The 23553-nt window shown below is 37.7% G+C and overlaps 1 protein-coding gene across 3 annotated transcripts in view; it reads right to left on the bottom strand.

The window, feature by feature from the left end:
* GALNT1 (polypeptide N-acetylgalactosaminyltransferase 1) overlaps nucleotides 1-23553 on the bottom strand; it is a 74905-nt gene that overhangs the window by 25586 nt on the left and 25766 nt on the right. For all 3 annotated transcript variants that reach the window (XM_042839629.1, XM_042839631.1, XM_042839630.1), the window contains exons 3-4: nucleotides 15954-16184; nucleotides 12627-12801 (exon numbers count right to left, since the gene is read on the bottom strand). In XM_042839629.1, the coding sequence (XP_042695563.1) occupies nucleotides 12627-12801; nucleotides 15954-16092 (314 nt within the window). In that variant the 5' untranslated portion in view covers nucleotides 16093-16184. The remainder of the gene's footprint in view (nucleotides 1-12626; nucleotides 12802-15953; nucleotides 16185-23553) is intronic.

The following is a 23553-nucleotide window of genomic DNA, read 5'->3' as shown; positions in this document are numbered from 1 at the left end:
TTCATTAGATCCCAACTCATTACATATACTCATTCAAAAGTACTCTGTTATAAATACTATTAGAATATGTTAAAAAGTATCACCTGTGGCCCTAATCAAGAGCCTGAGAAGTAAACAGCACATATGTTTAACCGAAAGTATAAAAACAATACTGAAGGAACAAGCTGTCAATACAGGATTGTGGTGTCAGCATCTATTCCCACCCTTCGGAAGAACCGGTGACACCATGAACACAAACCAAAAGAGGCTCACAGCATGAATATTTTATTTGCTAGCTAACTTGGTTAGCCACAGAGCCTGAAGCAAGAGCAGTTCTCATAACACAGAGGCATTTTGGCTCCATGGTAGTGACAAAAAACCCTCAGTGAGCCTAGATCCCAGATAAGACGAGGTATAATTTAAGTCCAGGTATAATTTAGGAAGCATCTCAAAGAGCTTCTGTGCAATCATGCTTCCCCTTCTGAGAACTGAAACACCAATATCTTTGAAACAGGCACTTTCCATCCTCAATATTAGACTTGTCTACAATCACAGCTGACTTTAATTATTCATTACAACAAGCAAGTGTCAAAATCTTTAGAGAAAACACTCATATCCCTGTTCTTTTTTATTTGATTCATGCATAAAGAAAATTTGGGAAGAATGTCAACTGACAAAGTATTATTTCTGTGGTATCATTTGAAAAATAAAATAGCTTTTGGCAAAGATGCCTTGAATTTCAGATGGCAAATTCTACACATGGGCCAAATTTTCTTTTCACTTGTTCAGCCCATTATGTCGCTTTAAAACCAAACCATCCATGTTTTATTCCTTCCACAGCACTGCTCCCTAGACCAGGAAACAAAGTATCCGAGTGTTGACTTTCAACCTTAGCAGAAACGTAAATCTTCCAGTTGATCCTATATTTTTTAAACAGAGTATCTGTAGAAAAGCTGACATAGATCTGTTTGCTGTATTCCATAAGAAGCCATAACATCTCATTCAACAGGACTACCTTCCTGCAGTGGCCAAAAGCTTTGTCATTGCAATACTAAATTTTGGATCTTCAGCCTTGACTATCTTGGTTTTACGAAAGATTTATTTTACTGAGTTCCAAACAAATGAACTGGTACAAAAAAAGCCAGCCACAGACAAGTACTTTTATAAAACATTGCACTGTCTTTAGCATAAAGACATCAGAATCTTTAAGATCCATCTTTGAAAGGAAACCTTTTATCCCTAACGTGCCTGAAAGACATATAGAAGGTTGATGAGAACCCCTTCTCAAGCATGTCCACTTCCATGACCTGTAGAAGCTGAACATCCCTGCATCCATAACAAGACTTGCCTATTGTCAACCACAGCGATCAGCCCTTTCTGGAGTAACAGTTTCAGAGTGACCTATGCTGCCCTGTCTACTAATATTTAGAGACTTTCACAAGTGGCAACACAATTTGTTTTGTAACCGTATTCCTTTCAACTGTCTTTCTATACATACTTTGTCAATATACTTGCACATACATTTGTGACTAGATTAAAAAAAAAAAGTAGTTTTTAATTTTGAAATCATTGCCGTACGCTGCTTTCCCCCAGGAACACACTGCTGCAGAATGCAAAACAGAAAGAACAGTTAACTCAGAGCATCAGCCCTCTATGCAAAACCCACATTTTATCTTGAGTACCAAACCTTTAAATTAAGGATCCTTTTTGTCTTTCATTTGAAAACAAATTACCCCAGGAAGGGATTACTACTAAATTTAAAATGCAGCATTTGTTTCAACCAACAGATAAGCAACATTAGTAGCAGAACATAACCATCAAGGGTATGACATACAGGGCATGAATTAAGGGAAATTTGAATTTCAATTCACTACTAATACATTATGTTCCTTTAGTTGGATCATGCCTCAAATAGTTTTAAAATTGAGTGCATAATATCAGGAAGGCATACCATCTCCAGTAATTTAATGAAGACTCCAAACAGCAGCTGAGAATATCTACTTCACCTGAAATGCATCATCCTTTCCTTAATCTACGGCATGCATCAGGCAAATTCTTGGCTAAAGCAACTCCATATATTATTTAGATTGTGGAAACTCCCTGGAAATATTAGATATTTTAAACGCAAGCAATGAATTATTACATTATACTTAAAGGTACAGAAAAAGAATAGGACAGACTACTTCAATACGACCAAGACAAAAGCCTGATTAATCTGCGTGTGTTGACGTACACTTTCCAATGAACAAAACAGTGAAGATTTTCTTAATTCCATATCAAGTCTCCTTCTCAGAACTGGAATCACCAGCTTCAGCCTCATTAACCATCTATTCCTCACTAATGTTTCATTTGTTGCTCTCAGGTAGTGAGGAAATGAAAGTGGATAAAACTCACTTCCTAATTGATTTGCCACAATTTTTCATGTCCCATCAAAATCAGACTTGAGATGTAAATGAAGTTCACAAGCATTGTGTAAAACATTTTGAAAAATGTTTTTACAAAGGAACCACAGGACAGTAACAGATAAGACACAGGCCTGACCTCTGTCAGATGCACATACGTAGGTACTGTTCACAGAATTTCACCTTTTTTCAATGTTGTGCCATAATTCGGAATGCTTTGGCCCATTGTTTACTCCTAGGCCTGCATTTCCTTAAGAGCAAAGGAGGGCAGTACGCTGGGTCCAAATTCTTCGCTCACCCAGGTTTAAGCCTAACATGCCAAAAGCAAAACAAGGATGACAGATCACAGCGTATCTGTGGATAACATTGCTAACAAGGCCCTACAGCTTAATTTCAAAATTTTAAACTCATTACAGAAGTTTCTAAAGTGGAAGGTCAGAAGCAATTATTATTTATGCTTTTCTTCTCTACCATCTTTTTTTTTTAATGGAGATGGTAATTGAATCATACATAGAAGCTCTGTACATTTTAGACAGGGAGTTGCATATAAAAAAATCTCCAGAAAGATATTGTTTGGTGTACTGTGTATAGCCACCTTCAAAACAACTTGAAAGAATCTGAAAACCTCTGAATAAACTGTTTACTCTTTTCTCTTCCGGTTCAGGCTGTAAACAGTCCGTGGGAGATTTTACAAAAAAAAAAATAACCTCAAAAAGACAAGTATTATTTGAATAGAATTGCCCTATTTTAGTCATTAAATCTCAGATTTTAAACTTTCTGTAATCATAAACTTGCAAGGAAAGAACTTCCGACTCCTACTGATCAGAATATTAAAACTTCCATCCCATTTGACAAGATAGCTTTGGTCAAGAAATAAACATCACTGCAATACTTTGTGAAGCTGCATATCCTAAGTCTACAGTTGAAGCTTCTAGCTGTTGGTTAAAAATGACAGCAACATGAAGGACTGAATCTCTGTTAAAAGAATTAACTGTACATAGTTTTGGAAGGTGGTCTTCTTCAATTTTCAATCTTTATAAAGAAATATCTGGTATAGAAAAATCTACAGTTTGTTAACATTTAATTTACCCAGCCAACAAAAAAAAAAATCCTCTAAACTCAAAATGTGGAATAAAAGATTTTAAAAAGAAAAACGAAAAAGGAACAACAATTTTACCTTCCAGTAAATGCAAAAGGGATCATTCAGAGTACTTCAAGATCTTATGAAATGCAAGTCTTCCAAAGCATCTAAACAACATTCATGATCCTATTCATGACTGCAGATGAGCACCTCATTGTTACCAGGTCTGCCAAAGCTGATACCAAAGTACTTAGTGCTACCAGTGCAAGATTCCAGACACCTCAGCTTACAGCTTATTCTCTTCTATACCTTTCGAGTATTAGCAATGCCTGAGCCTTCAAGATGCTAAGAACTAGGGTGAGTACACTGATTTTGTGTTACCTACATCACCAGAACCATTTGCTCTCAACCTTAATGTACAACTAGCAGAACTGGAACTCTTATCTCCTATGTTAGTGAAGGAATGAGGGAAACATACTTAACCACTGCTGAAACAGAAGTAATCTACTGAAGGATCTTAAACAATCCCTCATTTGAATTCCTCAGAAGTGAAATTCTTCTGATAACCATCCTGCTTTGCTTACTGCCTAAGACCAACAAGGCCTACCCTTCATTGTCCTAATATCACCTCTTCCAACTTACTGTTGAGATTTTCAGAGAAACTTAGATATTAGCTTAGAAACACAACGCTGCAAGCAACTCTGATAATATTTGGCATTTTATCAATACTATAACACTGTATTCACTGAACATAATTTCGAGAAATTATTCTTACAACTCAAGATCAAGTGCTATGTGCAACACTGTCATATCTTTAAAGTCATATGTACAGTATTAGAAGCAATCCATTTGCACACCCTTCAAAATCATGCTAAATCTTTTTTTGGAAATAATGTAATAAAATGGGATTTTATATGAGATATATAAGATCAGTATATTTCATAAGCTGAAGAACTGCTGTCAAAAGAAAGTCTGCAAACATAGTAGAGATCTTGTTGGAAATCAATTATACACTACCATGATGTCTATGCAGAAAGAGACTATGAGGACATAAAAACAAAAACGCAGTAGATAGGCAGTACCAAAGCCAAGATTTGGTATATGTGACATCAATTTTATACCCAGATTCCACCAGCTTTCCAAGGGAAGAAAGCACAAGCAATACAATAATTTACAATGGCTCAGAAATATTAGCAGCACTCAATATACTTGCACGACCCTTGTTTTCCAAACCCAAAGCACGTATCAATGAAAGACAGAGCTGGAATGCAAGCACAAGTATCTGCTCTGCACTTCACAGCTCAGATGGGAAATCACACTAGAGCTCAGACCACAGCTCGTATGTGCAGTATGCTAATGCAGTACAAATGCATATTTGAAAGGAACAACAGAAGGGAGTGAGGGGAAATGTATTTAGTCATCTTACAGATGTAGTCCAAGCTTTTATCTTGCACAGTACAAACAACAGTTAAAAATAAAAGCTGCAGTTACAAATAAAATGCATCTCAGAACTTAAATATGAGAAAGGAAAACTGCATCAAAGCCGAGGTTTTGAGGAAACGCGGTACAACACAGTGCCTAGAATAAACCTATTTAATACTAGTGAAACAGCATAAAAAGCATAATCTTTAGTATTAAAATGCACTCTGGAAAATATGCATAAGTTCCTAAAGGCTTGAAAATACAACTATTGAGGATACTGAAGTTAATGCCAAATCACTAGAAAATACAAACTCCTATCATAAAACCTCGGGCTTTGATTAATAATGGCCCCATCATGCTGCAGTGCTGTGAATCTACCAGTACTCGTTGTTTACCTGCCCATCTGCCTAAAGTTATAGTTTGCAACAACTTAAGGCAACAAAGGTGAGGCACAGCCCTGCCCAATGCAAACACTACTCCCTCCTTAAACCACAGGTGAAAACATGTTGGAAATAAGACTGAGTCACCCTGAAGCTGCTGATGCTCACACATTTCTAGCAGAGAATAACATCTCTGTTAGCAGAGGTGACGGAAAGTGCCAAAACACTGCATCAACAACCACCAGCATTCAAATCAAGTGATGCTTTTCTGGTAAACAGTGACTTAAGTCTTTCCTGTACATCAGCAGCAGCCTTTCAACATCATCACAAGAAGAGCATTAGTAAAACTGTTTCCAACATAAATTTTCAGAATAACCCATTGTGACTAAAGACAACTAAGATGGACAAAGCTAATATTAACAGGAAACAACACAGCAAAAAGGGTTAAAAGCAGTATTTCTGAGAAAGATGGAATTGCTGATCAACAGAATGTGCCACAGCTTCTTTTATCAAACAACCCTGCATACAATCACAGTTTTAACTTGTAGCTGCACAAAGAGAAAGTGCTGCACAGAAGTTTGCAACAAAACCTCACACTACAGAGGAAAGCTGCTTCTTCCAATCAGATCAGAACAATTTGTTTTAAAAAGAGCTCTTCACTTCTGTAATACACATCACAGCTCCAATTAACCTGTCTAAACTGATGACCTGAATGCTAGTAATTCTTATCTAAGCACTTCCATCCAGCCTGCTTAAGTACCTTGCCTTCAATAGCATTGCGTAATTTACCTGCCATCCTTTCTTCTGCTTTCAAAGATTTGTATATAAGAAAGGCTGTATTATCTCATGATTCAAGCAGAACTCTGCTTTAAATCCTGGAAATAAAATCCAACACAGTCCTTACAACACCACTATGGTTACAGAATTGAAGAAGTTCACAAAAGTAATTACCTACAACTGAATGTTGTTCCCATCAAAGTTACCACAGGAAAGTACTTTTTCAAGTAAGGAAAAAAAGAGTTCTGTCCTCAAAGATGGAAATAAACTAAGTTCTCTAACCATATCATTTTCCATACTTAACCAATCAACTAGAATAAAGTTTGTGACATGGCTGCTCATCCAAAAATGGAAAACTCGTAGCTAAGAATGAGTCGGTCAAATCTTTGTCCGTGTGCACACACCTATGTAACTGCATGTGTGTATATGCCTACAGACAAAGACAACAATTTGCAGGAAGCGTGCTCATTTTTGAAGAGACAACTTTTAAAAAACTTTCTTTCTAGGAGAAAGATTTGTAGCTGATTTCTCCCAATGTGAACATTTGAAATTGATTCTGTATGAACCCAGTAACAACCTAAATGAAAACAAAAGCCAGACAAAAAACGCAAAACAAAATAAAGTATCTGCTTTGAAAAACAACAGTTAAATCTTCAGTGCCTCACAAGCTTTCAGACTTACAGTGTGACATTGCTGAAATTTACACTGCTTTTCAAGGGATCAGCAGATCTCCTTTGCAGATGCCAGACTAATTAATAGCCTAGATTTCTAGCTTGTAACATGAACGTAACGTTGAACAAACTTCTGTAGTTTTCCACCATCATCCTGACAACCTAGCTCTTTTTTATTACCTTTCTTCTATCACCGTGACCCAAGCTAAACGAGTAAAAAACTTCACCAAGAATATCACAATTTATGAACCTATTTAAATCCTCGTGATTTTATGAGGATTTTTGCACAAACTTGCCATTGCAAAGTTTCTTTTCCCTATATTCCACCTAAATAGCTGCAGTCTTCAACTGCACCCTAAGCAATAATCTCCCTTTTCAATGCCACAGTTCCAGCCCATCCCCCTCTTTACAACAGATGAGGCAATCACACAGCTGCTGGGTGTCACTGTTGCTTCCATTTGCTGGCCAACAAACCCACTCCCCCAGCCCTGGGGAATGCAAACCTCCACTCAGCCAGTGAGCTGCAAGGCCACACAACTGTTGGCTCAGCATCAACAGAAGCAGTGCTGAGATTTTTGGCTGCACCCAATTATATACAATACACAATTTACACCTGATGATATACAACGTGAAGCTATTCCCTTGGCTCTTCTCCTGAATTAAAATCATTAGAGAGAACACTTCTTCACAAAGCTCATAACGGTCAAGACTTCAAGCATTACCATTAAAAAACAAACTATAAAACTTAATATACTGAGTTCCAACAGCTTACTGTTGCATGTATGCCTTTAGTAGTTCTATCTTTAATAGGTATATGCAAATAGACTATTTTCCTCACACAACAGCTGTGTAAATTCTAGGAATTTGCATCATCTTGTAATTCAACTGTAGTAACAAAGCAAAGGTAACCCCTGCAGTCAGGATTCTTAATTTCTGCAAACAAGAATTCTGGTATGTTCTCACTCGAATATTTCAGCCTTAAAATGGACAAATTTTTAAACTTTAAGTAAATTTTAAGTATGAAAAGCAAGTTGCAGTCTCAGAACTGAAAGCATAATATTGCATCCTATAATTAGCATACATGATGCATCCCTAAGCCTGGATCTATATACTGTTTTTTCCAAGCAGAGAGATGAAAGATGAGAATTAGTTGTATGAATGACTTGCTCAGAAATAAGCCAAGCATCATAAGCCAAACACAGACTCAGCAACATTCATACAAATAAGACTTAGAGAAGGAGGAAAGTCAACTTCATCCAGACCGTAAAATAAAGCTTCAAAGTAGGAACTGAACAGGAGCAAAAAAAGCCTTCAATAATAACTTAAACCAGCCACATTACTGGCCTAGTTGAATATTATGGGATGTATGCTCCTTAATTTTCTAAGTTGCTGAAGCCAAAGCTTGTATGAATTTTAAACCTAGTTCATTCAAATACGTAAGTCCATCTGGCTAAAAACTGATTACACACTAACAACGTCTGCATCACTCAAACATCTGCATCACTGCTTCCACAGTACAGATAGCTTGAGAGGACAGGCAATATGCAGGATTTAACAGAGGTACAGTAAGGTGTCCCATACACTTAATTCTGGTTACATTTTACCAAATCTGGAATAACTGAAAAGGAAGGTATTTTATGCCAAACTGTACAAAGATGCAGCCTTGAAGAAAGGACATGAAGGTACCCAAAGCTCTCCTCATCCCTCCCTGCTTCTAGGGGAAACCCAACATCTTTCCAAGAGATCTCAGCCTGCACTATAAAATATCCCAATGGAAGCTCCAGTGGTGACTAGCACTTAATGCTGCACAACACTGTGTTGCCCAGCTATGCCTCCATTGCTTCCAGCCTTGATCACCTGGGCCAGGAAAAGTAGGGAGTTTTGCACACTCTTTTCTAGAGCACAGAGGTCAGCACTGGGATTAAACTCTCATACCAAAGACCCAAATGTCTCCTTAAATGTTCTGTATGTTCAACAAATCTTTAAGATTTGTGAGGCCTGAAAACTTCAGTCTTTGTACACAGTACTCATTCTTTGGTTTCCAAAGCAGCTTCAAAATCACCTCAAATAGAACTGAGACCAAATATAAGCCACCACACAAAGTTCATGCATTTAACCACACCACTTTCCAGCCTGATCAGTAAAACAGATAGGCAGAGCTAAGTGCACGTTTCAGTCATTGAAACCTATTTCAGTTGTCGTCTTCTCATCTTCAGCAAAATCAAGACTCTCATGCTCCTCATCACCCAACACTTTACTCTTTGCTGTCATGTCAAACCTACAGCTGCACACTTTCCTGGCAAGTGTGAATCCCACTTTGATGACTGATTCACAGACCAGACTAAGACACACTTACATGAAATAATCTACTAGCGACTTAAAACCAGTCTGCTGTTCCCAGCTGCTTGCTCCTCCACACCAACATCCCTCCAGAGGCTGTGGCCCCAGCATTTATTATTAATTACAATAACATGCTCCAATGCAGATTCATGGAAATATCTAAGTTTAAAAATATTACTACTTTCTTGATGTTTACTTTGTTTTTGTTGTTGTTTCTCTATTAACCCACCAGAAGCTTAAGTAGAACATTTACTCTTACAGACACAAAAGACTGCCAATTCAGTCGTATCTCAGTGGTTTTAAAGGCATTTATTTGCCTCAGTAATTTGGTGACAAGTAGTAAAAATAACTATCAACATCTAAATAAGACCAGGGCACAGCTCAGCAGAACTCAGAAGATTAGAATTTGTGAAGACATCTGATACAGAGGAGTTCCACTACGCTGGACAAGTACCCAGAAGCTAAGACAAATTACATATTGTTTTTCATTAAGAAACAAAGTTTCTTGGCCAAAACAAACATTCTTCCCCATGTGGGTTACGTACTGAGATGAAACAACAAACACCCAGATGCAGAAGCGCAAGACAGAAAACAGAATCTGTACAGGTAAGAGCTCCATATGGCTGCGAGGGATTGAGCAGCAGATTCTGGCGGGACGAGAAATTAGTGTGAATGGTAACATAGATTCCCTCGGTAGCTGCTGTTTGATAGAATTATAGAATGGCCCAGGTTGAAAATGATGAACATCTAGTTTCAACCCCCTGCTATGTGCAGGGTCGCCAACCAGCAGACCAGGCTGCCCAGAGCCACATGCAGCCTGGCCTTGAATGCCTCCAGGGATGGGGCATCCACAGCCTCCTTGGGCAACCTGTTCCAGTGTGTCACCATCCTCTGACATTAGCATTAAATACATAAGCAAACTGTCCTGCTTTGGCACACCTAACTTCCATATCTTTACAAAGATTAACTAATTGTTTGGCCATCCTTTGACATCCTTATTGCAGAAGAACTGATGCTGGCAAAGAATTATAGAACTTGAAATGGTCACATCTTCCCCCTATACCGCATTAAAGGAAGCAACCCAACAAAACTCAAGAAGAAAATGACACAGTTGAACACCTCAGCTTGAGCATATCCCACTTCTTCAAAACTTGGCTAAAAGGAGTTGTGGCAGCTGTGCTGTAAGCACACTGATGTGGTGAGGCATGGTTAGAAATCAGCAGCTCTCCTCCAGAACTACTTCCCTATTAGCAGGGATGCAGACAGAACAAGTTACAGCAGAAGCAATTCCACTAACACAGCAGAAAGGACTTCTGACCATGTGAATATTTTGAATGAACAGATAAATATTATTGTAAGACATACACAAAACATTTGGACATCCTTATAGTTTTCGCAATTCTGAAAATGGCTAGAGTTCCAGAAAAGTCATATTAACCCATTCACACAGATTAAGACGCTCTTGCATTGCAAACACAACATTTTCAGGTTTCCTCAAGAAACTTTAACAATCCCCAACTTCTTAACTTGCTTGACCTTGGAGAATACATACTGAGAAGATCATGAAGAGAACTGTTTTAAGGGACCTTTTCTCTGTCAAAATCTACTAAAAATATGCACTTCAAGTGGATATTAGCTATTTACAGCAACAGAAAATAGAGCTTTGCCCTAAGACCTTGCCTATGATTTTACGCTAAGATTTCATTCCTGTACAGAAAGTACTGTAATCAACTTTTTGTCCATCCAAATGTAAGAGGTGAACAAATTTAATGCAACTGAATTTATAACTCACATCTTAGCACAAAACACAGTAACTGCAGCACATGGCCATGCATACAAGGAAAGTCATTAGAGCTGAACCTAATTTTAAGATTGTAATTTGAGTTGTCTGCAAAAGGTTGAATGATGCTTAACTAATAGAATTGTGAACATTTATAACAATTTCTCTTTCCATTTTTGGTTAATTCAGGGTCTAGACTTTAAAGATTACAATCAAGTCAATGTTTTAGATCCACGTGTAAGGAATGTGTTTCCTTAACTTTGTACTTACACTGCAGAAGTAGCAGAAAACATACATGCAAGTTTTCCAACATGAATGCTGATAAACAGATGTTATTTAATTTCCTCCTTAGTTCCAAGATAATCATGAACGATTACCCATGTTTACCTTCCAAATTAACCAGCTGCTGTAACTATCATTTCCCCAAAGTTTTGATAATTCATTCCATTTAGTTCTCCCAAAAAACAAACAAACAAAACACTAAACCATACAGAAATCACCACAAATTAGCATTCCAGCTGTGACAAAAGTCTCCAAAGAATCTGATGATATTCCTTGCTGCTAAAACAAGATTAGAATGTTAACGAGAAGTTCTCACCCCCTTTAAATCACCATTTTATAAAGAAAATTTCTTATCATATAGCAGGCATCATTCATGTGAAACTCCACAAACACCAAGAGATCCACTGCCAAATTCTAACCACGATCAGAGCAATAATGTGAAACAAGAAAAAAACACCAAAAAAACAAAGATATCCCAGCTTCAAAAAGAAACCCTACAGGTTTATGTGTTTTACATTCTTTCTCTGTACCGAGAAACAGGTAAGTAATGACCAATAATTTGACTAAAAATCAACACAAAGTTGCACTGGTTCTATCTCGGGAGACCTTTATTTATTTATTTATTAAATCCATCTCAATTAGTAAAAAAACCAGCACACTATGGAACGTGCACACTACACAGAACCATTTAAATCATTGCTCCAGGCAAAGTTATGCATAAAGCAGCTATTTATCACCCATTAAAAATGAAAAGTGGCCAGAGCTTCATCTCAATCCCATTATCATCTTGAAAGGTAGGAAATGAAAAACAAATTAATCCAGCATCTAAGCCTTGTGTATACAAAAGCGATAGCTGACCTTCAAAAGAAATAGATTTCCCACAGCACATAATTACTGAAGAATGCAGATAACCCATTGGCAAAATCTTATTTCACAAGCTCTGTTTCACTTCCCAAGTAAAAGGGACTCGAGGCAGAAAGCCATCAGCTACCTGTTCAGATCAGCCCTAAGAGAGGAGAGTAATCTTAGTTTTATTTAAAACAAGGCTATGATTTCCTTTTTCATTATGACTCAAATAGCTTTGAAAGAATCAATATTTCAGAGGTGAGATCAAAAATAAACTAGATGGATATTAGCAAACACTATAATGCAAGCTAAATGAGGCTTTGAACATTTCATTAGGCAAGAAATGTTTAAAGTATTTATTTCTCATCATCATATCTTTTCTATTTCATTCAACGTAGAACTTTAGTCTGCCTCATTAAAAGTAAAGCATGAAGTTTGCAAAGAAGATATTTCTTCTTGAAACACCAGTTCTCAAGTGAACTTTGTTTTCACTCAGATTAATTTTTATTTCCTGAACAGCATTTATACTGTAATCAGATTCATTGTTAAATAACAATGAAGGAAACTGGTCTCTGCTCTTAAAGCCAATTTCACCTAAGTGCTATACATACAGGAAATGGCACTCTCCATTTATATATAGTTTTTAATACAATACATATTACTTACCCTTCTAATCGGACATCGGGTAAAGATCTGTTGAGTGCAATCATTTCACTTGCCATTAAGTTAAACTGGTTTATTTTAAACATTTCTTTCATTTTTTCTTGCTCCTCTTTTGGAATGACCACAGGCTTCCCCATCTCTCCCGGTCCTTCATGTGGTTTTTGTATGGGTTCTGGAACTAAAAACAAATAAAATGTAGGTAAGTATTTCTACATTTATTTATATTTTATTTTACACAGTAGACTGTTCTTGCTTTAAAACGGAGTTCTACAAACACCAGGTTTTGTAATAAAAACAAATCTTTGTACTGGGATTTTAATGGAAGTAGTTAAACGCTGCTCTCAGAATTACCATTCATGTGAAAAAAACATTATCATCATGCTCTGGAACAACAGATATTTATGCAACTGAGTATTCAATCTTAACAGAAACTATTGTTTAAAACAAAGAAAATTGAATTTCAATTATCTGACCAAACTGATGAGAGAGAAAAAGGAGAAGAGATTAAAATTTTTGACTTCTTACATTTTTAATTTCTTTTAAATACAAACATTTAATAAGGCTATTGGTTAAAAGTTCTTCACAAGCATTCATTCACTTTTCTCCTGAACTGTTATAACGTTCAAATATTGAATTTGGGTTATATTCCTACAAACTTAGTACAAACTTTAATGAAAAAAAAAAAAAACAAAACTAATTTAAGTCCCAAACAGAAGAGCAGAAAAATATTTCCATAATTAAGTCACCCTTAAAAAAATAAAATGTCCAAGACTTCCATCCTTGATGAAACACTAAAGACATAACACATAAACACACTAATACTTGAAATACATACATACATACATATATGCACACACACACCAATAAGTGAAATGAGTTGCTGGTTTGCATTTAGCATTAACCAGTTACAGCCATAATATGTTCCATATGAGGTATTTTCTTCTTCAAATATCTCAAGCAACTGCACTAAAGCAATAGCAGTTAGCAGAGAAAATCCTCCAACCACAATGGTGTTTTCTTTATACCACGTTCCCTATGACTGCAAGCTGAGCTATATAACACTAGAAGCTGCCAGGTAACCAACTGTACTCCAAAAAGTAAAAGAATCAGTAGGTCCAAGAGTATCCTAAGCAGGCTGGATTTAGGCACATGCTTTAACCATGCTCTAAATCAAGTCAGCTGTTTTGCCTCCGTACTTAAGAAAGTACAGCTTGAACTTCATTGGTACAAAAGCATCTAAACTTGCTGATATGCAACTGTGTGTAAGCTCTTGAACTAGAATTTGTGCATTCTTAGATGGTAATTAAGATAAAATAATAACATAAAATTAGGCAATTATTTAGGCTTAATAAAAACAATGTGAGTTATGTTATCATCACTGCATATTAAATTTACAGCACTCAGTTATTTTCTGTTCAGATGAATCTATGTGATTGTTTAATAGACTCAAAATCTATTAGAATATTGTTATATAAGAATGTTTTAGAACATTAACAGTCTTTCAACGTACCCAAGAGTTAATTCCTTATCCTAGAATAATTCTGATTTAGAATAAAAAAAATTCTGCTTTATTTACACATTCACTTTTCTCATAACTTAGCTAAACCAGCTCACCTGAACAAGTAGATTAACTAAGAATTGCGATGCTACTTCAACTTCTATGACCTGAATCCAGGCGTACAAATTCCACAAATTCATCCGAACAACACTTAGGCTTCATTAGCAAACACATAATACTTGATTTCAAGCTTTACCTAAATGAGATATTCTCTCCTATCTCCTATAGAAAAAGCCAGCAGCCATTAAACAAACCCACAGGCATTTTATAGATCATAGTAAATACAAAGACAGGCCAACTTGGTGAGCAAACATAGGGATAACTTTCCAAGAAGATTTAGCTATTGGCTCTCAGGTTTCTGCATTTAGTCACCTGTTTTCTCACAAAAGAACAAAGTTCTCAGAAATACAAACAAAAACCATTCTTGCACAGTGACTAACGTACATACTGTTAAAAGAAAGCCCAACTACAGCGCTCATTTGTGCACTAGCTATGGAAAAATAAATCTTTCCTTCGAAGGAATGCTGACAAGCACTGATGACATAGTGAACTGGCTGTTAGGTTGTACTTACAAGTTTCAGCCATAGTGAAGGGGATGAGTGAAAGCTTAAACCTGTGACTAAATCACTAACTCATGTAATCCCTGCCATGGTTCCCAACTCTCTGTCCTCCAGTGTCACTTTAGCTCCCGAGACCTGTATACCCCAAAGACCATTCCAGTTCCCCGTTGCACCAGCACCTCCATCTAGTCCCCTTATGGTCTTTCTCTTCCCACTTCACCTTTTTTTCCCCTCGTCTCCATACAGGCACCACGTCAACCAGCAGCCTTCCATGCCTGCACCACTCACTATCAGACATGAAGCCCGCTATCATGCCCACTTCACAGTTCCCTATAACCATCTCCTCTGACTTTCCCCAGGTTTGCCAGCAATCATCGCAGAGCCCAAGACTATCCAACAGCCCTACAGGCACATTCTCAATTGCCCTCTGACTCTGGCAGACTGAAAAAGACAGGCACTGGAATGGCTGCCCAGGGAGGTGGTGGAGTCACCATCCCTGGCTGTGTTCAAGTGGCGTCTGGATGAGGAGCTGCGAGAGATGGTTTAGTGCTTTTGGTAGCAGTGGTGATGGGAGAACAGTTGGAGTAGGTGATCTTGTAGGCCCTTTCCAACCTTGTGATTCTGTGATTCTGTGATTCTACTATTCTGTGAAAAGCAAAACAGGCAAGGCCTTCTCACTAATGAGCCTCAATTCAGCTGTTCTTCTCAACAGTAAGAACTGCAGTTAGCGAAGAAGATTTTCACCTGCATTTACTGCTTCATATTTAGTGCAGTTTGCAAAATATAACAGTGGTATAAATACAATCTAATATTAAACACAGCAGGTGAAGCTCCTAATTTAAGGTCTTAATATCTTATGCCATCAATACTGAGGTGGAAGATTTTTCCTCCAAGGCAACTTAGAGCATGGCTTTAACTCCCATTCAGGAAAATAAACTCATTCCATTTTCTGTATTAGAAAGCTGACCTGGTACTAGACCAGGTTGCCCAGGGCCTTGAACACCTCCAAGAACGGAGCATCCACAGCCTCTCTGGTCAGCCTGTTCCAACATCTCACCTCTCACTCTGTGAAGAACCTCCCCTTACATCCAATCTAAATCTTCCCTCCTTAAGCTTAAAACCATTCTCTCCGCTGAAACACATATTGAATGTTTAAAACAAACACAATTTTTAACTACCATATTTTAAAAATTACTTCATCAGATAACTTACCATCTCCAGCAGGCAGCCCTCGTTCTTTCTTCTCATCACATTTGTTGCATTCACTGAAGTAGAGCAATAGAAACATATCCAGAAGGACCCAAACCAAAGAGGTGGCAAGGACCACCTTGCAATATGCAAATTTTTTCATGGCACTTTAAGTCAAATACAAAAATAAAAAAAAGTATAAATAAAAATATCAACAGGTTGTATTAATCCAGTTTGAGAGGCCACGTTCTGTGTCTGTAAAAGAAAAAAGAAAGAAGTCACAAAAAGTTACCTGAGGACAGCAGCAAAAAGCAGAAGATTTTACTATGTTTTAAAGGTAATCTAAGGTAATTCTTAGATATTGCATGTATCAAAATGAATGTTTTGGGACAATTAAAGCAATAATACTGCAGTCTTTTACTACAGCAACACTCATCAACACTCATCACACAAAACATTAAAATGATAACCAAAACACAGTACTCTGCTGAGTCACTAGAAAAGAGTTTAAGCATTTTAAAAACAAAACAAAAAAAAAATTAAAGGAACCCTCTGGATCCTCAGGAAATCAGAACAATCTACATGACTGAAAAACAGGAACATCTTAAGAAGCAGTGCAACAATCAGGGCTGACCAAAGCCACAGGCCAACACTGCTCATGCTTCTCCTTTCACACCTTAATTGTAAATGCAAATACCTCAGGCAAAACAAAATAAACCACCTTTTTGATAAAATAAAGTAAAATAAAGCAAAGTCAATAAAGTGCACAGAAGTCATTTATTAGGCAAAGCTAAACACTTTAGTGGACACAAAATTATTTTAAAGTTCAATTACAGATCAAACTTCTATGTATTTTTCAACATGTATATATTAAAATTTTATTTTTTATCCTACTCAAACTACAAGCAAAGTTTGTCACATAAACTGCTATTTTCATGACTGACAGTTTTTTGTTTGTTTGTTTTTTGTTTTTTGTTTTTTTTAAGGAGACTGGGAAGACATTAATACTTTACACAAAAAAACTGCAAAAGTATCTGTAATTAACAACTTGGTGATAAAATAAGAGATGAGATAACCACCAGAAGACACTGAATTACATATGTTAAGAAGAAACCGCAACCATAAGGTGGATTTTTTTTTTCCCCACAGATACAAAGACGACCCTGAACTCTGCATTGCAGAGTTGCACCAGAAAGTGTTATGCAACTATCAGTGTGGTTATCAGCAACAGTGAAAGAAAACATTGTTATGTATTAGTAAGATGAGAAGAGAAACAAAAAAAAAAAAAAAAAAAAATATAAATTACCATTTTGCCATTACACAATACCTGCTTTCTCACCTTGAGTAGGCATGAACATCCTATCTTGCCAAATCAAAAAGAATAAAGAAGGATTAGAAAAGACAAATGATAAGAACAAAGAGATGAAGGCTACAAGGAACAGCAGCATTACAAGATGTAAGGGATCAGACTAGTATTCTTCCAGGCTAGAAAAGAGGTAACCTAAACAAGGTAGCAGGTCTGTAAAAATCAACAGTTGCATGGGAATGGTAAACACCAACTCCTGTCTGTTTCTTTCAGTACTAGGAGGAAGAATAGACAAGTGACTTTAGCAGCAAAGGCCTGAACACCAAAAAGAAGGTATGCAGCAGAACTCCCAGTCACAGCTTAGTGCCAGCACTGCAAGCCTATTCATCAGCTACTAAATACAAAGTCTTCAATCAGGCACTCTCTCTCTTCCAAATCAATGCATGTGTTAGGAGAGAAGTGAGGAAATATCATTACAAGTTCCCCTATTCTCCTCCCTACACAAACACTATCAACACTTTCAGAAACAAAATATTGTGCAAACAAATCTATCAGACATATTATGACTACTTAAACAGTCTATAGAATAGTCGTCGTCTTTTGCTCTGGTCTGGGACACCACAGAAATGGTCTGGAAGGAAAATAAAGTTTCACCGCTACCTTAAATTAAGAAAACAAATGCTAGTTGAAACAAAAATGCTTTAAAGAAAAGAAAATAAATTATCAGTCTCAGACTGTGAAAAGATATTCAGCTACGAAATAAAGCATAAAACACACAGGAGCCCGGGGTTTGTGCGTTCTCAAATTAGCAAGACATCAGGAATAGGACTCTATCTAGACATTCTGTCCATTCTGTCCAATCAGATAAGGTATTTTACAAAGCTTAAAATGGCATTATAACTGCCTTTACTGCAAGAAAAAAAAAAATCCTGAGTTCAGTGAAATGTCAAAAAGGCACTCTGAGTTCTCTGAATCCTTCAAGGAAGTTATTAGAAGAGACTTCAGTGCGAAGTTCAACACGCATTGGGTAGCGTAGCTCTGTGCCTCATCACTTTGTGCAGTTTACCAGTTCATGAGATAAGCATGCAGTCAAACTGCAATGTTTGAAAGCATTTCTGTTCTATTGAACAAAATAATTCAAGTCAGAAAGAACCAGGGAGTGTCATCTATTCCAGTTTTCTACTTCAGAGGATGGTAAACGATGAATTTAGGCAGAACCACAGTCAAACAGAGCAGCCCAGGAGTCCTCCTGAAGCAGCTGCCCTCATCAGACCTGAGCTATGAATCTGACAGAACGTTTTTAAGAACATCAGCAAAAGAAAGCCTGAAAATAACAGATACTTTATTCAGTGGGAAGGCAGCCCTAGTGACAATGAAAAGGTTGAAATATTCAGTAATGTTTCAGCCTGGTCTCCTTTGTTATTGGGTGCCTCAGATCTCAGTCCAGTAGCAGCCTATGGGAGTTAAACTTCATATACAGTACAGACATTGAGTCAGGGATCCCTTAAGCCACTTAAGACACGTGCAGCTCCAGTGGCACCAAATGAAGGAGCAGACTGATCTCACAGGAGAGCCACATTGCCATTTCAAACAAAGGTCCTGGTGATGCAAAGAATTACATCAAGATCAGGAAGAAAGCTACTGTCAAGAAGAACAAGGAGGATCTAGACAAATACTCTTGGAACCTACATCCACACAAAGAACAAAAGAGCCATTCACCAGCAGCACGTTGTACGTTGTATTTGACCGGCTTGGCAGCTTGCTTTAAGGAGATGACTGACTTCAGAGGCAAGGGAAGAGCTGTGAACATTTTTTATCTCAATTTAAACAAGAGCCATGACAGCCTTTCAGAAACTTTGTCAGAAATTGGAACACAGAAAATATAGATTAAAATCTTCTTCTTCAAGAGAGAGAAGACACCCGATCCCTTTGGACCTGCTTTGAGCAGAGGGTTGGACAAGATAACTCCAGCCATCCCCTCCAAATTCAATTATTCTATGATTCTAACAAGCCTGTCTCCAAACAGATTTCTCCAGGCTGAATAAGCCCTTTCCCTCAGCCTATCTTCCGAGGAGAGGTTCTCCAGACCTCTGATGATCTCTGTGGCCATCCCCTGGACCCTCTCCAAAAGCTCAACACTGGGGGCCCCAGACCTCCCTGTCCCTGCTGGCTCTCCCCTCTTCTGATGGAAGCCATGATACCATTGGTCTTCCTGGCTGCAAGCACAAACTGTTGGCTCATGTTCAGTTTTCCATCGACCAGGACACTCAGGTCCTTCTTTGCAGGGCTACTCCCAAGGAGTTAGTCTCCCAGTTTGTGTACATACCTGGGATTACCTCAACCCACGTACAAAACCTTGCACTTTGCTTTGTTGAACCTCACTGGGTTCAAAAACCCCACAGCAGCTTGTACAATTTAAACAAGTAATCACAGCAATAGTACCAAAACGCATAGGTTTAATAATTGCATTTGCTACTGAGTAATCCAATAAACTGAAGAATTTTGAAAAAGCAAGCATTATTCCTCCATTCAAAACACTGTGTAATAGATAGCAATTTCTATGCCACAGAAGTAAACTAACATGAATATTAAAAACACCTTAGAAAGAATAGAAAATTCTCGATGAGCTACAACTTATACGTGAAAGTAGGAAAACTAGGTACATACAAGTCTTGTTACTTCTGAAGGTCAAGCGTGTTTCCATCCCACAAAATCCACAATACATTTGACAGCATGGGAAAAGGTCAACTTTAAAACTACTGCTCATGTAGTGCATTGTTTCACTTTACCACCTGTTTTCCCCAACACGGTTGGCCTGAGAAAAAATGCTTAGTCTTTTCAGTATGATGCATGACTATTCAGCCATTTTTAGCTTTGAACCAACTTAATTGTTTATACTAGCAAACAGTTTCCAACAGAACTGTTCGTAACAGACTCAGCAGAGGACCTCACTGCCTTTATTGAACTAAAACAGGATTCTGGACTAGGTGCAGCATCTACGCCAATAAAAAGCTGATCTAAAGTTGAACGTACAAACTTTCAGATAGGAATAAACACTACCTGGCACAAAGTAAGGGCTCACCAAAATTACAACAATATAACATATTTCTAAAGGTGTTAATATCAATTTAAACCATATGGAAAGTGATCAACTGAACAGCTTATGAGGAAAGACTGAAAGCTACACTGAATTTAATTTTTGGCTTCTCAGTCTATTTAATTATGGAGGAGAAAAGTCTGGTACACTCCAGGCAACATAAGGCATTAGGCTTATGTATGAGTTTTTGAGGAAAAATAATAATAATAAAAAAGAACCAAATGCAAATTGCCAGCACAACCACTCTTTAAAACTCCATGTATACAAACTACTAATGAGATCTATGCAATTGAGTGCTTCTGTGTTTAAAAACAAAAGCAATGCTAACAAAAGCTGTAACAACTACCATTTCCGGATTACTCTTGCTGTGCTGATACAGTTTCTATTTTGTTACTGGTTCATGGTCTACAAACAGGCCAGTCTGAGGACAAAGTGTTACTTAATTCAATACTACAAGAAACAAAATGTAAAAACATTCAGATCAAAGGGTCAGCCCATCACCCGTGGAAAACAGGTCTATTCAGAGAAAAAGTCATCTTCACAGAAGGAGAAAAAAAAAAAAAAGATGAGATTGACAGTGCTGGATGAGGGACACTAAGACTATCAGAGGGTTGAAGCACCTCTCCTATGAAGAAAGGTTGAGTGAACTGGGCTTGTTTAGCTTGGAGAAAAGAAGGCTCTAGGGAGACCCACTGTGGTATCCCAGCCTTCGAAGAGAGCATGCAAACAGGAGGGGGTACAGCTGTTCATGAGGGTGGATAGTCATAGGACAAGGGGGGATGGCTTTAAACTAAGACAGGGGTGGTGACACACTGGAACAGTTTGCCCAAGGAGGCTGTGGATGCTCCATCCCTGGAGGCATTCAAGGCCAGGCTGGATGTGGCTCTGGCAGCCTGGTCTGCTGGTTGGCGACCCTGCACATAGCAGGGAGGTTGAAACTAGATCAGCACTGTGGTCCTTTTCAACCCAGGCCATTCTGTGATTCTATGATCTCCTTACAGTTCAAACAAAGATCTACTCGTCAGCAGGCTACACTTGTTTGTTTGATGGATTCTGCAAAGTTCGAGCATTTAAGAGTCAATTCTTCAGTACAATTCAACAGCAGCAAGTTTTAAAACAAGAGATGAGAGGAAACAGATCTTATCTGAGCAGTAAGAGAAAGTTCCTTTAAAAAAAAAAAATACATCCACTGCTCAAAAATCTGGGAAGTGTAGCTCAGCATAGAATGAACTCTTATTCTTGCTCTGCACAGAAACATTTCACAACAAGAGCAGGAAAAAGGAACAGATCATACCTAAGATGGACTATTAACAATTGAGATTACCTAATCTAATACAACTTGGATGGCATCTGTAATCCCTTCAGTAGGATCGTGAAATCACTGTCATGTCAAATTTTGAAGTATGATAGCAGAAATCGGGTAGTATGTGAGTATCACATGGAATAACCAATATTCTGGAACAGGCAGAAATGCAAGAATATTCAGAAGGACAGGAAATTGTCCAGATTTATACTCTCTCTACAGATGGGTTGAGGATAAAATAATAGATTATTCACGGAAGTCCTCAAACTAAAGTCTTTGAAAGGCTTTCTTAACTTCTTTTCTCCCTGCCAACAGGTAGTTGTTATGCTGTCTTTAAGCCTCATCTTACTTGCTGAAAGAAATTGCTAAAGACAAGGTTTCAAAGGACCAGATGAACAGTATTTCAATCAGAACAAAGTTCAATGCCAGTTTAATCAACTTTTAGAGTTGAATTGTTTTCCACAAGCTTTGGTGCACAAGAAAAAGAATACATCCAGTTCAGAGACAAAAATAGTCCCCTCTCAGAACATCACTGTAAATACCACTAGAGCTCAAGAGGATTGCTACAATTTGGAAATCAGTAATGCAACATAAGTACTGAGACTACTATTGTCTTATGAACAGCAGACACTCAACTCCTACTTCCATGGTTTTAATGTAGCTTTCAAACGACTGAGGCAACAACTGCAATTCTTCTGTCTGCTCTCCACCTTAAAGGAAAATTAACTAAAAATAGACAGATGTATTCAGAAACCCTTCACAAATTTCCATTCTCTCTTCAACTGCAATTTAAAATGTATTTCTATTATACCCAGTGAACTGCCTGCATGTGTTTTTTAATATGCCAATACTATACAAATATACATATATCTTTTTTACATTAGGGCTTCAAATATTAGGAGTACATAATTAATTCAAATTAATTACAGCACATAACAGCATGAATACACAGACTTACTGTACCTGGAAGGTCATAACAGAAACTTTTTGCACAGGAATTTAGCCATTGGGTATGACAGCACTGGCAAGTTAAGTTCAAAGCACAGTCATTCAAACCTTTTCTTTCTTACATTAAGCAGCAGATACAGCCTGTCCTGACAGCCTCAGCAGAGGCAGCCCTTTTAGAAAGGCAGACTTATAAGCCAACGCAGTTGTTTCTTTTCCTGAACCAACCGTAGTCTTAAATTGGGCTTCCGACAGCTTAGATGCTGACAAAGGGAAAACATCCCTCTTCAGAGCCATAGCTTCTTCACATGCACTCTCTGGGAGGGCTACAGAGTGTGCTTGACTTAAGAATAACAGCCAGAGGATACAGGCAGTATTTTCATCAGTGAGTACTGCGGGCAGCATGAAGACAGTAATTCATTCACAAGTGAAAAGCTTCTGTTATCAACAGCAGCAAGTGAGGACTTTCATGCCAGCACTAGTAATGCACAAAGCTCATAAATCCCTGACAGACAACAATTAATGTCTGAGATGCATCAGTAAGACCATCAGTAAGCTTTCCACTCCCCATACAGAGGCCTAGAAGGCTGAAATAGGACTTTTTTCTTTGTTTTTGGAAAATTCACAGTTGGTGACCTAGATATAAACTATAAACTGAGCTATAAACTGACCCCAGTTATTGCTAAGTCTCCAAAAGCCACAGTGGCTGGTCTTCCAAGCCTGAAACTACAGGACTGGTAGAGGAAAACAGAGTTCACATCAGCACATCAGCACAGGTGCTCTAGGTGACCACTTCTATTTTCTCCAGAAAAACAACTCTGTCATGCAGGCTATATACCCTGTAAATTCACCATTACTCAGAATTATTAAAAACTGATTTTACCTTGACTTTTAGAGCCACATGCAGTCTCCAAGGTTACTGTCAGAAATGAAAAGCTTAAGTATTCAACATTTATATTACACAGCTGTGATT

This window comes from Centrocercus urophasianus, unplaced genomic scaffold (assembly GCF_019232065.1).
Source record: "Centrocercus urophasianus isolate 14NV4802_14NV808 unplaced genomic scaffold, USGS_Curo_1.0 seq_11, whole genome shotgun sequence".
Classification (NCBI taxonomy): domain Eukaryota; kingdom Metazoa; phylum Chordata; class Aves; order Galliformes; family Phasianidae; genus Centrocercus; species Centrocercus urophasianus.
This window is presented reverse-complemented; position numbering and strand designations above follow the sequence as displayed.